A 16,717-nucleotide genomic window follows, 5' to 3' on the forward strand; every position below is an offset into this window, starting at 1 on the left:
AGAGGCTCTTTTGTTTGTTAATGAAAGCTCCTGTTTACCAAAACAAAAAAAAAAAAACATGGGACATGTACTTCACAAAAAAAGAAGAAGTGAAGATGATTTTTTTGAAGATGATTTTGAACGCAACGTACTGGTATATAAAATATTTTTAAATTTCTACACCTGTCCCACATGCATTATATGGGTCCCACCATCATTTTCTACGGTTCTAACATTATTGATGTAAAACACTAAAACAGTACATGTTATTACGAGTTTACCAAAATTAAAAAAAAATACATATTATGGGCAAAAAGAAAAGGAGCTTTAATAGACGTCTCTAATCATTTTGATATTCACTTTTCACTCTAATCATTTTAATTAATTAATTCTTTATTATCTTGACTAACTTTTATAATTTGATTGTGACCACAAGTTTTGTAAACAAAGGGATCTTTTTCTTTTTTTTTTTTTTTTTTTTTTTAAATAATGGAAGTAAACAAAGGGGTCTTGATTTAAGTAAACGAGAGATACTACTTAAAGTGATAAAAGAAGGTAGATAATAACCACATGTGTAAATAAAAAAAATCGATATATTTATAAAAATCACAAAAAACATATAAGTTATCATATCTAAATAGTAAATACACAAACAAAAATCCATGTGAAAGCACACGACATCTCATACATTAAATTAATGTTGCGAATTATATAATATTTATTATTATTTCATTATTATTATTATAAAACATTAAATACTATATAATAAAAGTTTACGGGAGATTTAGCCCTCCTTGTTTTGTTTCCATTAATTAAGGATAAAGCATGTGGCTTCCTAATATACTCTTTATTTCTGAATAAGATTTGCAATTCAAAAAAATAAAAAATTAAACATTAAAATCTTTGATTATGTCAAATGCATTTAGTTATTAGTTGTAAAGTTAATCATTTAGTTATTGTCATTAAAAAGTCGGTTTTTAAATGTGAGTTCTACACATGAGTTCCTAAATTTTTTTTTTACTAAAAAAAGTTATTGTAATCAAAATATTATATATCATATATTCTATAACAAATATCGAGTCTTAAAAGTCATAAGTTTTTTTTTTTTTTTTGGGAGAAACAAAGATTTTTTTTGTTGAAAACTTGGAGAAACAAAGATTAAGTATGTACTTAAATTGTCACTAAGTATGTAATTAAATGTGTGTAATCTAAGTATGTAATTAAATGTATGTAATTGTCATATTTGCTAAAATTGACATTAAGTATGTAATTAAATAATAAAAAAACATTTTTTGAAAAAAATAAAATAAATTGATCACATGAAATAAATCTATAAAATTAATAAAAATAAGAGTTGAAAAAAAACCATAACTTTTTTTTTTTATTTGATCAACATAAAATTTTTAATGGATATGGACTGAAAACTTAAATTAAATAAATCTGAAACTTAAATAATTCAATTAAACAAAAGTAAAATTAGAGGTCTAAAATGAATTTCAATCAAATTTAAAATATGTAAATTGCACTTTAGCCTAAACTAAATAAATGCTAATGACTCAATTGGTCTGATGGTACCTCCTTAAGTAATAGTCAGGGGTTGAGAGATAAGGAAGAATTTCAATCAAATTTAAAAGGTGTAATTTGCACTTTAATCTAAACTAAACAAGGACTGGTCACTTAATTGGTATGATGGCACCTCCCTAGGTACTAGCTAGGGATGAAGAGAAAATGCTAGGGCTACACATTTTGACACAATTTTTACCACATCTTGCTTGCGTGATAAGTTGTGAATGGTGGTAGGTTTATATGGGTTCACGAGTAACGGTCATAACTTATCATGTGGATAAACTATAAAAAAATTGTGACAAAAGTTACAATTCTAGCATTACTTGGGCTAAGGAGAGATTTGGATAAAGAGAAGAGATTTGTAACTATTTAAAACGGAAAAAGAAAAAGTTTTAGTCTTTTTAAAAAAATACACAATTTCGGAATTTCCAAAAAATAAAAATAAAAAACAAAAAACAAAAAACAAAAAACAAAAAGACCCAAAGAAGTGAGGAAGAACAACAAGCGAAACAGCAAAAAAAAGCCCACCTTTTAAAACCGTAGTGAGTTTGGGATGGCCGTCTTCTTCAACTTGTAGAGTCACTCTGATTTTATTTTATTTTTTATTTTTACATCCGGAGAATCACAGAACAGAAGCTATAGAACCGCTTTCAAAATCTCAAAAAGCCTATCACAGCCATGACGGGTATGCATAAATCTTACTCACTTTCACTATTTTGTTTTTGGTCAGATAACTCTATTTTTTCCTCAACTATCAATCAAAATATTATTTTTCCGATCTGGGTTTTCTTGTTACATCTTAAATCTGCTAAATTCCATAAATTTTTTTAGTTCGTAGATAACCCAATTGCGTTCACATTAAATTTACAATTTTTGTTTTGTGTAAAATATGTGAACAGACTATGCTCAGGAGCAGGATATGGAAATTGAGGCTTTGGAAGCCATACTTATGGATGATTTCAAAGGTTTGTAATTTGTGTGATGCCCCTTTTTTTCTGCCAATGAATTTGAATCATAATTTTTGTTTGTAAGTATTGCTATTTTGACATGCAATATGGCTTTGTGTTGCAGAAATTCACTCTAGTGAGAGTGGCTTAAATACTTCCAACAGATGCTTCCAAATAAAAGTAATCCCCCAGGTACATACTCATCCCTTTTTTAAAAAATAAAATTTTAAAGTTACAGATTGTTTTAGGCTAAGAAGCACAAACACTTCATTCGGGGTGCTTTACCCGTGTTGTACCTGTGTTATTACCACCATGTCATGTTATAATTTTTTAGAAATTGCTTGTATTGCCATGTGGTACCCATGTCCGTGCCCATGCTTCCTAGGTTTTAGGCTTGGGTTTGTTTGATGGGGGGGACTTGTTAGTTAGGTTATGGTAGGAAAAGTTTTGTCCAAGTTGTTTAACTTGTGAAGCTGGACTCGAGTTTGTGTTCATGCCACATTAATAGCAAGTGGGTGTATTAAGTTCTAGAAGTTTGTCATTGAATCACAATTCTTAGACTTGGGAAGTAACAAGAAATGCATGAAATTGAAATGCGAATATTTTGTCACTTCCATGTGGTGCGTGCATGCGTGTTTGTAGCCACCACTGATGCATTTTGTGACATTATGCAAAGCAGGGTGAGGCTTTTGTGTCAACTTTCCTAAGAATCAATTTCTATGTAGGATGTAAATGCATGTGTTCAACCCCACAGATCAATCAATTCATTTTATGTGTTGTATGCTTAATTTTTTCCTCTCCATAACCCTCTCCCTCTCTCTCTCTCTCTGGGGGGGGGGGGGTGCCACTTTTTTGTCTAAAACTGTATGAATTACAATTGGATAGAGTTTTTGGAATTGAAATGTAGTTTCTTGGGTACAGTTTTCAGAATTGTTACAATCTGGGGGAGGGGGATAATTGCCCTTTAGACCCCTTTTCTTTTGAATTGTGTGTGTGTGATTACAATCTGAGGATACATCCAACTGTCTTCAATTTAATATTTTTTCTATTGCAAACAAATTTCCTTACATGTATTATGTTGCTTATGTTCAACAGGATGATGAGGGAGATGAGTTGTCCACTCCAGGTTATTCTTGTTATTTTTCTTTTTTTCTTTTTCATAATTGATAAGCATATATTGCTTCTTTTTCCTAATACACCCTCAAAAATACACTTTTGGGAACTTTTTCTGAAACTTCTGTTGCAGTTGAGCTAGCTTTGATTTTCTCACACACAGAGAAGTATCCAGATGAACCTCCGCTTTTAAATGTAAAGAGGTTGGTATATTCTTCATGCGGATATCGCTGCACTAACGAGCAGTCTACTATTCTCCACTTTTATAAGCTTTAGCAGTAATTCTATAATAACTATTACTCAATTTTTCACCTTTGTTTTTTTTGTTTTGTTAATTTCTCTTTTCAACTTCGACCTTAATTTTGATTGGCTTAGCTTTGCTCTGAACTCATTGAACTCACCTCTAATGCATACAAGCATACAACACAAAAAATCAACATTCTTAGAACTACCTTCATTTGGTGAATGCACAATTAAAGTGGCATCATATGGATTCTCAAAAAAAAAAAAAAAGTGGCATCATATGGTTGCACCTCTACTCCGTTATATGCCTGTCCCTACTGCCATGTCTGTGTTTTGTAATAAGTTGTAAACCATCCTTCATATTGACCTTGGTATCTATAATCTGTAACATATAAATTTTCACAATACTTATGCTACTGTGTTGCTACTCTGTTTTCATTTCATTTTTTATAATTACCCCACTAGTAAAAAGAAATAACTATATACCAGTAGCCATTTATCAGAATGCTGATTTAACCAGATTGCCCATTTCCATGCAACCAGAATCTACAATTATATCATCTTGTCTGCTACATTCCCTTGGTTGCTTTCCTTCGCCAATATATCTGATAGTCTCTCCCCCTGTTTATTGCATAAATGAAAAGATGATATGAATTCACCATTGCATAGATGAAATATCAAAACTGCGTATCCTATACTATGAAATTGTTAATGGAAAAATGTAAGAACGAAAATGAGTTTTTGGGTCTTTTCAATATCATATGTGCTGAATAAGGAATGAGCCTTCAGCAAAGTTCTTGACCAATAAAGTCCTGGTTCATAGCCTTAAAAAGTAGTTTGGGGCCTTGGGGTCAGTTAAAATGTTCATGTGTGGTGTTGTATTTTAACAACTCCATTTGTGGGTTCAAGACCCATGGGATTTGTGTGTAATGTGCCACTAAAAAATATTTTAACTACTGGATATGACTAATCATTCTTTTTGACTGTTGTTTTTGAATGCTGGCTTTACTTGTTATGGATCCAAATGTTTCTTGTGCATGTACTTGCTGATTATTCAATCTGCTAAATGGTGCAAATTTTAACTGGGGCTTCTGGGAGCTCATCTAAATGATAGGAGTCTCTTTTAGAACTTATCCCCCTGTTAAAAATTTGAGACGAGACAAATTTGTTATATGAATAGCACTCTGTTATCAATATTGCCTTTTTCAGCTAGATTACTAGTAAGTGGTAACTGTATGAATGTGGTTCTTCAAATTGAACCCATGTGTTATGTTCTTTAGTGATGGTAGTTTTCATTTTCCAGTTTGCGAGGAATACATACAGAAGATCTTAGAATTTTGAAAGAAAATCTTGAACAAGAGGTAATTTTGGTGCAACTGAGTTTGTTTACATTCTTTATGTTATATGATTTCCTAGTAATGGAGTGCAATTGAATATTCCATTCACCCTCTCCCCTTCCCTCCCCCCCAAACATGGGAAAAAAAACATAAAACAGCCACCTGAGATGGAAAATATCAGTTTTGTTTAAGAAATGTCATAAAATGAAAATGGTCTAATGGGCGATCAGTCACTGTATTAACCTAAACAAACGATTGCATGTCAAATATCTCCTGAGAGCTGCAAATTAAGAAATGATGTGGTGCCCTTTTCTCACACAGACTGACGGGGCATTTTAATGACTGAAATTTATAACAAGCTACTAATGATGTTTTTTTTTTGATAAGTAATCAGAAAGCTTTTATAAATGAAAGAAAGAAAGTCATACAAGAAGTTCATGATGATGAACAACAAGAGAAAAGCTACTACGGAACTAAGCTAAGAGAGGACATAAACACAGAGAGAGAAGAACAATTAGTAAACCCCCAACATCGAGACCCCTCTAAGAGACTACGCTGGCATAAAAGATTTAGCTCAATCAAGACCACACTAATGATGTTTAATCTCTAAGATGGTTAAAATACTCAAAAAGTGATGTGAAGTTGTACAAAAAATATATAGCATATCTTGATTTGTTATTGCATTCCACAGGCATCTGAAAATCTTGGTATGGCTATGGTTTACACACTAGTTTCATCAGCTAAAGAGTGGCTTTCTGAACGATATGGTGAAGACACAAATGCTGAGGATGCTGAAGCAGAAGAGGCGACAAAAGATGACGTATGGGTGTTCTATAGTTTCAATTCTTTCCTATATCTATTGTTTTTTTTTTTTGGATGGGTAAATATCTATTGTTTAACTTGATATATGTTTGCTATACTTATATGTAAATGTAGTTTCTGTTTCAAAACATTTCTTTGCAAAATATGTGATGCAACATAGGCATGTAGAAGCAGAATCTGTCACATGATTAATATTTGATGCAACAAGATAAAATCCTATCTTCACTACTTGAGTTCATTACCTAACATGATTAATATTTTTACTTTGAGAGGTTGATTTTCTTGTACCCATACTTGGATTCTTTTTACTTCAATAAGTATTGTTAATTATTAACAAAAAATCATAGTTCATTTAGGAAAAGGAAACAATAAAATTATAAAAAATTTGTCGCAACTGATCTCTATCAACATGCCTGTCAGATCTCTAGAACTCGCAAACCCATTGACTGTGAAATGTTATATTGTATTTGTAAACCATAAATTTGATGTGGACAATATGGAGAGAATGCAATTGGCACACTTTTGAAGACATGGAAAGTACGAGGAGTCAGTTGTTAGCAACCTTTATTAGCTCCTTATACAAGTGGTCTCAAGTGTGGGGCTTTACAAATAATAAACCCATCATGTTATTCATAGAGTCATTATTATTTATATAATTCTTTCTATTGTAATTATTTAGGCTTCTTCGAGTCATTTAGACATGAAGTAGCCTTTTTTTAAATAATTTTTTTCTTCTATTTAAAAAAAAAAATTTTGTGAATTCATATATTTGTTATAACTATTAAAAAAGAAGAAGCATTATCTGTTTGTAATCAAGATGGTTGCTGACGTTACTAGTTCAATTTTTCATTCTTCTAAGACATATTATGCCTTTTTTTCTACTCTGGAGTTTCTTACTTCCCTTAGAATTGCTCCTTAAGTTGCTTTTCATATCTTTGTTGTTTTTTGTTGCTGTTTCTTGTGTTCACCATCATGAACACCTTGTATTTGCTGTTTTTGCTTTTTCTTCATGATTAATATGATTCTCATTACTTAAAAAAAAGAAGAAGTCATATTATGACTTAAGTTTAGACATTCAGGCGGCACACATGTCGTGATTTTTTAATAAGGTAGGTGCTGGCAGATGCAAAAAATGGGGTGGTGAAGCCCATTTCAAGTTATCTAGTGACAGGGTTAGAAAAATATGTTTAAAAGTGGGAAATGAAATGGCTTATGCTGAAGATGAGGTGTTATCATGAATAAATTAGGGCTATACTAGGATCAAAGAATCCTGTAGGCAGAACAAATACTTTTTTTTTTTGATACGTAAGAAAAATTTGTATTAAAAAGAAACTACTCCATCAAATACATTAAAAAGAGAGAATAAGAGGGTGGGTGGCAAAGCCCTTATGGCAATATGCATACGTTTTAGTACAACAGTGTGTCTATATGTAATATGCATGCATGCATGTGTGTGTGTGTATTGAAAAAGAATATTTTAGAAAATTGGGCAAAATGGTTTAGTTGCTTGACAGAATCGAAGGACTACATAAGAAACATGACAATAAGACTACCATAAATTTAATGAGCATGTTGAGATGTCAATTGGCAACACAAATAAATTGTGCATCATGAAAAGTTAAAGCCTTGGAGCCTCATTTTACTTTCTTAGAAATAAGAGGAGACATCTAGGCTAGAGGGCTTGGTCTTTTGCAGCAAGTCAGCAAGAACCAATGATAAGGCAACTAAATGAATTTCTATAATTCAAGTCGAAGACACCATAAAGTTGATTGGAAGCCCAAAAAGAATTTGGTGGAGGCCAAAAGGAATTTTGGGTTATAAGTTTCTAAACTTCCGATGACATATTTGGGTCTACCTGCAGGATCCACCTTCAAAGAGAAGGCTGTGTGGAATTCACTGCTTGAGAAAATGGAACAACGGCTGGAAAAGAATTTCTCTCTCCATGGGAGGCCGAGTGACACTAATAAAGAGCACTTTATTTTAACCTCCCAACATATTTATCCCTATTTCCCATTCCCATGGGGGTTGATTGTCATATAGAGAAGCTACTGTGGGATTTTTTATGGAGTGGAATTACTGATGAGTTCAAGTACCATTTAGTTAGTTGGAGCTGTGTGTGCTAGCCCCTTCAAAATGGCGGTTTGGGTATTAGAAATATAGTCTTGTTCAATCAGGCGTTGTTGGGGAAGTGGATCTGGAGGTATGCAACTGACAAAGGGGCTCTCTAGAGGAGGGTGGTGCAACACAAAGGTCTGTATGGGGTAGCCTTTGGAATTTATTAAAGGGGTGGGAGGGTTTCCACCAGTTCACCTGTTTCAAGGTAGGCAATGGCTCTTCTATTAAGTTTTAACATGACTCTTGGTGTTACAGACCACCTTTACGAGATAGATTCCTGGAACTATTCAATATCACGAGAGAACAGGATGCTGTGCTATTTGACTAATGTTGGTGACAACTACCACTAGGATATAGGCTTTGTTAGACTGGTTCTAATAAAATTTTTCGTTACTTATAAAAAAAAAAAGGCTTTGTTAGACTAGTTCATGTCTGGGAACTGAGTTTGTTGCCTCTTTCTTGGATTTGCTTTATTTAGGGTTGATAAGGCAGGTTGAGTTGGATACTCTATGTTGGAATCCTTCTCCACTGAATGTCTTTGAGGTTAAATCCTATTATAAGATGTTACATTCTACCCCCCATTTGTCTTTTCCTTGGTGTTGCATGTGGAAGTCTAAAGTTTCTTCATTTGGGATACCAGCTTTGGGGAGAATTGTTACTGTTGATAACCTCGGGAAGCGTCAAATAATCATTAGACTGGTTTTGTACGGGTAAGGGGGATGGGGAGATTACTGATCACCTTCTCCTCCATTGCTCAGTTTCTTGGGGACTTTTTTTTTTTTTTTTTTGATAAGTTACAATATTATTTAAACAAAGAATGTAGTTCTCCAACGTCCAAGTACAACATAAAGGTTTCTTGGGGACTTTGGAACATGGTATTATCGCTTTTCAGTTTTGAATAAGTTATGCCTAAGGGTGTTGTGGAGCTTTTAGCAAGCCGGCAAGCAAGTTTGGTAGAAGGCATAGTGTGGCAATTTGGAGAATAATCCACCATTGTATCATTTGGAGCATTGGTGAGAGCAGACAGCTAAGAGTCCTGGACGATTGAGGGATATGAAAATTCTGTCTCTGATCTGAAGCTTTTATTCCTCAATATTTTGTTTGAATGGATAAATGCTTTGGGTTTGTTGTCATTTGTTTTTTGTTTGAGATGCTTGATAGTTGTACTTCACTGCTTGATGTTGCTGTACCTATCGTACAGATCCTATGTACAAGGGCTTTGCCTATTTTCATTTAATTGTGATCTTTCTTACCTTAATCTTCCGCGGCCTCTCCAAAATTTTCAGTAGGGCGATCTCCTTTTGACCCTAATGATAGATATATATGTAATTTGGTGTAGGTTGAGAAACTTAAGCAAAAATTATTTCTTGAATGATAACACCATCAAATTCAAGGTCTTAAACAAAACTCTAATGAAGAAAATTATCGTTTTGGTGAAAAAGAGTTATAAACCTGCCCAATCAATTTGATAAGACTCTGTTGAATTGATTTGCATGGAGTGGCATCATGCCTGTTGATTTCCTTAGATTGCTTTATGTTTGCACCTATTTTCTCATATTTAGTATGACAACTTAAGCAGAATTCTTATTAAGAAGGTTATTGTGTTGGTAAAAAAAATTAATGGAGTTTGTCCCTAAATATTTTGATAAGATTTTGTCGAGTTGATTAGCATGGAGTTCCAGACTGTCCTTAATTAACTAGCTATATAATTCATCATAAGCTTTACATTTGGCGACATCCTTTTTTGCTTCCCTCCTCACACTTATTTTCATTAGCAACATGCTCTCTACATCTAAGTAAGCTTCTATAGTTCTCTCTCTTTAATCTAATTGCTACTTGAACCTCCTTATTTTTATCACCAAGTTTCCTTAGTTGGTTACCCACATCCTTTATATTCTTTAAGTACATCTTTAGCCATATTGAGTGATTAAATTTTACGCTGGCCATCAACCTATTGTAATCCTCCTATTTCTGGGCTTGGAACTGGTGGTAAACAATATATATGACAGTAAGCACACACAGAGCTGGAGTTATCACTTGATCTAGCCCTGGAAAGAAATTAAGGCCTTCTTTCTGGCTGGCAATAAGTCGACATGACCTCAGGTATGTTGCCTGTACATCACCTGACACAATCTCTTTGTATGAGGCACACCACACAGGCGCACACCCCCCCCCCCCCCCCCCCCCTTTCTCCTCTCTCCCAAAAAAAAGATGGATAGCAATGTTATCCTAGTGAGTTGGTGTTGAACATTTAAATGTAGTGTTAAATCTGTTGATCATCTGTCCATTGCTCTATTGCAAGGGAGTTGTGGTTCTTTTTATTTTATTGCATTGGAAGTGATGCCTAAGAAGGTGTTCATTTTGTAATTCAGTTGGAAAAGGTTGCTTGGAAAGCATGATAAAAGCTTTATTTGGAATGAAGCTCTTTTTGCCATAATGAACTTGTAGTGGTTTTGGGTTGTCTGCTATTGATATTGGCAGGGCTTCTATTCTTTCTTTTGTGGATCTTTTAACCTCAGACTAATTCTTTGGGGGGTCCTCTTTTAGACTCCCTGTGTACTTGAGTTTCTTCCCTTTCTAGTAAAATAATTATCCTTCTCGATACTTGCACTATTCATTAAGATGAAGCTTGTATACTAACGCATAATCAAGAAAGGAAGTCATATTTTTCCTTTCTGTATGTTACATTTTTTCTTTTTGCATTAAGTTTATCATAGCTGTCAATGGTCTGTCAATACTTCATTACCAACCAGGCATTTATTCAGACCTTTGCATTGGTTGTTTGTGTTGGGTATGCTTGCCTTAAATTTTGTTCTTGGAGCTGCTTCTAACTTTTGTTGTCTTCCCCTCTGCCCCCAATTTTCCCTGCACTCCCTTTCCCTCTCCTTTTCAGGTTATTATTCCACATGGAGAACCAGTTACCGTTGAAACTTTTCTGGCATGGAGAGAAAGGTTTGAAGCAGAGTTGGCACTAGAACGAGCCAAGTAAGTCCTCTTGGTAGATTTTCATTTTCTTTTTTGGACCATGGATTCGTTTTCCTACCTCAGGTGTTTCATTTATGAGAGGCGTATTTCATTTTATGCGTTCCCTAAATAAATGTCCTTTGTGGCTGTGCGTAATAGATAAATGATATTTATAGATGTCGGAAGGATAAACGTACAAACTCAAGAATCTGTGTTCTTGGAAATTTCAACCTTGCTTTTGATATCCTTTCCTAGTATTACCCTAGTTATTATGTATAGCTTGTGTTCAACCTCTCATTTGATGTCCAATTCTTGTATCATTGCCAATCAAGTTCAAAAACATTGGTGCCGTAGTTATTATATTTAATTTTATGACAACAAATGTGCATGAATTTTCAGGTTAATGCCCGAGTCTGCACTTACTGCACCTAAGGAAAAGAGGCTCTCAGGAAGACAGTGGTTTGAAAGTGGAAGAGGTTCTGTGGTATGTTACCTAACCTGACTATAAACCCCTCTTATCTATGGATACCTTAACGTAATATTCACCATGCTCAGGAGTCAATAGCATTGCAGAAGAAAAGCTCATGGAGACTCCCTCTAAAAACTTGACTTAATTTATAAATAATGAATAATTAAAGTAACCTTTTTCTTTTTCACAGAGAGGTCCAGTTGCGGTTGCTGAAGGATCTGATGTGGAAGATGAGGAAGATATTGACTTTGATGATGATGATTTCGAAGGTGATTCTCCCTCTCCATATTCATGTGTTGATGATTTGATGACCGTGGCCAGATTTTTCTTTTGCAAATATGTATTTGATAAGCCTTGTACCCGAAGTCTGACAAAGAATCCATTTTCTCTCTTTTGTTCGGCAGATGATGAAGAAGATATGCTTGAGCACTATCTGGCAGAGAAATCTGAGTCACCCTCTCATTCATAGATGAGAGCTATCTAAACGATGCATACGGAGAACTCTTCAGCATGGATCAATTTTTATCATTTTTTGTCGTATGTATTTTTGGCTTGTTTGTCTTGCCAGGAAACTTAGTTCTAGTAATTGTGATGCCATTTAGTAAAGTAGTGAGGATGAGGTATTATTGTAATTTTAAAACATTGCACTCCATTAATGAAGCCCTAGATGGCCATGATAGATTTTGGACATATGCATGCTATCATGCACTATGTTTATTTGAACTATACTGTGCTTTTTAGGAGAGAAAAGTGAGTTAGGTTATTGGTAATCAACAATCCTTAAGTATCTAAAAATGAGATCATTCTTTCATTAGTTCCCTTAAGCTTAAGGTGTCATATGGAGAGAGGAACAATCGTACTTTTCATGGAATGGAAATTTCAATGGTTGAGATGAAATTTCTCATTTTTGTGTTCATGGTCTTATTGGTCTTGCACTTGGGAATTATCCAAATTAGTTTGTAGATTTTATTGACTCTCTTTGATTGTAATTCGTATTTAATGTATTTCTTCTAAGAGAACTGTGTTCACATAGTACATAATGTCCCCTATTAATAAAAGTTATTAGATTAAAGTATGCTTTTGGCCTTTAAAGTTTGAAGTTATTCTCATTTAGCCCCATTAGGTTTTAAAATTTCATTTAGCCTTTTATGTTTGATTCATTTTTATAGTAGCCCTTTATGTTTTGAAATTTTTATTTTGACGCTTAATGTTTTGATTTAATTTTCTGTTTGGCCTTTGATGTTTGAAAATTTTCATTCTCATGAAAGACTAAAATAAATTGTTAGAATGAAAATTATGAAACGTAAAAGGCCAAACAAAAAATTGAATCAAATATGAATGGTTAAAACAAAAATTTGAAATGTAAGGGGTTAATCTGAAATCAGACATGAAGAGCAAAAATTTGAAATGTAAAGGGTCAAAATGAAAATAATCCCGAACTCAAAAAGCCAAGAATATAATTTAGTCAAGTTGTTATTATTATTATTATTAGCTTGAAAGTTTTTGTCCTGATTAATAGCTTCAATGAATGGTTTGTATTCATGCATGCTTAATTTTTCTTTTTGGTGATGAAACTATTTTAATGATTGAAAACAAAGAAGAAACACAATCCCATATAACATTACTGCACTGGAATCGCAATCTGCTACTCTATACAAAGTTCAAACCACTATAGACACCAAACAAAGAAGCCTTTCTTGCTAAGTGCCTAAGTACACTTCCAGGGATCTCCCATTTTCCATAACGCTATATTCACCTCTGATTTATTGTTGCTGTCTCTATCACAGATTTTGGTTTTCACTTCCCATATGATCATTTGAATCATCCTGTCTTCACTTTGAATTTGGCATCCATGAATTTTATCATTTCTCTGGTAAATATGACAGATTGTTGCTACCCAGACAAGTTTGCACGATAAAGCCTTCAAGCTCCTTTTCAAGCTAATTAGACCCCATTTCTCAAAACTAGAGTAATTCTAGGATTATCAATTAAACATCTCATAGCTTCTCTCTATATCCTACATATATGTTTTTAATTAATTACAAGTAAGCTATTACTATAGCATTTGCATAGTTAGCTTCAAGTTTGATTGCTAAAGAAAATGAACTCATGCCTATAAACAATGTGTTACTTTATGGTTAGGACTATTTGATTTTCCTCCCATTTTCGTCATGTATCCTGGGTTCAATATGCTTAAAATGCTTGTTTAAGGATTAAGATGAATGCGAGTTGCATTTGAAGACTTTGAGGCATCCCATACTAGTGGCTTAGTACACGAAATTGTAGGCATCCTTTTTTTTTAAAATAATAGTAGTAGACTAGTAGTAACTAGTAACTAGTAAACATAATTGTTATATATATATATATAACCTCCATAGTTACAAAGTGGCTATTTATAGGCCATCGACTTCAAACTAACTTGACTACAATTTACAATGAGTTATGTCCGCTTATGCATGAGATAGTGCGGGCTTGGTTTATGGTGACAAGTGCGTCTGACATGCATGGATAAGTCCGAATGAAGCTGCTTCAAGATGTTTCAGGGACCTTTTATTTATTTATTTTTTTTTGAAGTGTTGAACATACTTTAGTCCCATCCATCTCTTCCTTTGAACCATCCTTCATCGACATCAGTGTGTGTGTCTATATATATTTATGCCCAATTTCGCAAACCTTAATCGGATAATCCAACTATTGAAGCCTTTGAAATGTTTTCTAAGACCCCTAAAACATGTTCATAATACTTCACTTTAATGCTTGTATATTGATCTTTGCCATTTCGAAAAAGTAACCCTTTAAATTAGAAGACCCAAAGAGGTACGAGATGAATTATGAATTAACTTTATGAGTTCCTAAGCTTTAGATTCCAATGTATTGGAAGTTGGAAACCCCAATTTACTTAAATAGTTTTAAGTTTGATCTCTTAAGTCCTAACTATGAACAAAAGTGGATTCTAACTGGTTCAGCTGGTAAAGAGCAGAGTGGATTCCAAGGAATTTGGTCAGCTACAAAGATAAGCTACTAGGAATCCATGTGTCTCCTTGGCTTTGTAAGAGTTGAGCCTCTTTCCCACATTTTCAGAGACTGCCTTGTCAAGCTGTCACTTTGGCCTTTTGGTGCAAACTAGGAATCCCACCTTTACATGCTAATTCCTTTTTGAATCCCTTGCAAAAACTGAAACTGGCTCAAAATACCACCGGGGAAAAACACAATAATTCTCTTGTGCCCTGGCAAATCATCATCTCCTTTGGTTGGGGTCTATATGGCTAATTAGGAAATAGGATTAGGGTGGCCTTTCAAGTTGTTTCTTGTGTTAGTAAGTACTTTAGACCCACACAAATTATTTCTCTCAAATGGAAAACACCTTTACTAGGTTAGGCTACTCGATTTTGGTGAGTTAAAAACAAATTTTGATGGGGCCATATCTAAAGATTTGATTGAAGCAGGCATTGGAGTGGTGGTTCAAAGTTCTCAAAGAGAAATTACAGTGGCTTTGTCAGAGAGAGTCCCTATGCCATCTTTGATGATAATCCTAGAGACTCTTGCTGCAAGAAGAGTTGTCCATTTTATTCAAGAGATTGGTCATCACAGGCCCATCTTAGAGGGTGATTCAGAGTGTTCTATCAATGCTCTTTGCCATAAAAATTTGTTATGGTCTTATTTCATTCATCTTGTTAGAGACACTTTGTCTTCTATTAGCTTGTTACAGAAATTCTCTCTCATACACTTCGACAAAGCAACACTTTAGCTCATGCTTTAGCCAACAGAGCAAGACTTTCTTTCCCTTTATTGGTTTGGATCTTCATAGTTGTTTTGGTTTTGATTTACATGTTATTAAATAAAAAGCCATGATGTTTTGTTTCTTTAAAAGAAAAAAAAAAGGGTTGTGCCAAGTGCAACACCCTGTGTTTATTTTGGTTGAGGTGATTTGAGGGGAATGAAAAAATGGAGGGGAAAATAGAAAGAATTTTGGGTGAAAAAGTTGTTTGGTTGGGAGAGATTAGACACCCGAACCCATCATTTCCTTGTCTCCACATATTTAGGAGAAAATTGGGAGCATAAATGAGAAATTACCCATTTGTCCCTCTTCTCTCTCAACGTTAGGGTTTTGTTTTGTTATTTATTTATTTTTGCTTATAAAAATCATAAATTTTACTTATAACTTAAAATAAGAACTTCTTCTACAGAAGATATCATTTTCTTGAGAATCAAACAGAGAAACTAAGGAAATTAATAAATGATAATTGATTTTTTTTTTGAAACTTGAGGGTTTATTCTATTATTTTTGACAGTATAAGGTTTTAGTTTATTAGTTTTCTTAAATTTTAAGATTTAATTTATTACTTTTGCCAGCTAAAAAAAATTATTAATTTATTAATTTTAGAATATAATTTTTTTAATCACCAAAACTACAAAATTTAAAATGTAATTTTTCTAAACTTTATGGAGTGAATTTTATGAGGAAAAAGAAAAAAGAAAAAAAAAGTGACTAGGGTTTGATACTTTTGATTTTCACTGGATTAATAAACGTGTAGGTAAATTGATATAATTAAAAATCTATGATTTTCTTACCAAAAGAGTTCACGATTCTTCTGTCTGTCTGCATATATAATAGGGCTACAAAAGTACTCCAATTAATTTGCTTTTTTTTATAGTCAAGAAAAAATAATTTCAGTGATCACAATTTGAGATTTTCTCCTTAAAAAAAGATATTGATTAAAACCCATCAGTCCATCACTCTATTTATGCTCGAGAGTTGCAGAACCTTTGAGAACTCGGCGGTGATGAAGCTTTGATTGTAGAAAACCGATGGACGGTCGAAGTATGAACTACTTTTCTTTTCTTATTATTTTTTAATTCTTGTAGTATTTTTCTTCTTTTGATGTCAAATCTAGTAGCCGCAAAAAATTCTGTTTATTTTAACAATAAGAACTTTTTTTAAAAAAAATTTACACAATACTTTTTGTTGTCGCTAACCTGCGTTTTTTAATTTATACAATATTTTTCAAAACATCCACTACATTATTTACGTTATATTCTTCTCCTGATAATAGCTCTTTATCATCATAGAAAAACATCAATCGATTTTTAGTGCAATCGGAGATTGAATCTTAAATCTTATATTATAAATTTTTTTGTCTTTTTTAGCATAAGAATCTACT

At 33.4% G+C, this 16,717-nt stretch overlaps 1 protein-coding gene across 1 annotated transcript; it reads left to right on the forward strand.

Moving 5' to 3' along the window:
• The first annotated feature begins 1,997 nt into the window (after positions 1 to 1,997).
• LOC142633443 (uncharacterized) lies at positions 1,998 to 12,245 on the forward strand. The gene is made up of 11 exons (XM_075807685.1): positions 1,998 to 2,230; positions 2,445 to 2,510; positions 2,617 to 2,684; positions 3,588 to 3,618; positions 3,739 to 3,808; positions 5,152 to 5,209; positions 5,877 to 6,005; positions 11,016 to 11,107; positions 11,486 to 11,570; positions 11,746 to 11,824; positions 11,960 to 12,245. The coding sequence occupies exons 1-11, from the start codon at positions 2,224 to 2,226 to the stop codon at positions 12,022 to 12,024; spliced, it is 750 nt and encodes a 249-aa protein (XP_075663800.1). The 5' UTR covers positions 1,998 to 2,223; the 3' UTR covers positions 12,025 to 12,245.
• Positions 12,246 to 16,717: the final 4,472 nt, after the last annotated feature.

The sequence above is a fragment of the Castanea sativa genome, chromosome 5 (genome assembly GCF_040712315.1).
Source record: "Castanea sativa cultivar Marrone di Chiusa Pesio chromosome 5, ASM4071231v1".
Classification (NCBI taxonomy): Eukaryota; Viridiplantae; Streptophyta; class Magnoliopsida; order Fagales; family Fagaceae; genus Castanea; species Castanea sativa.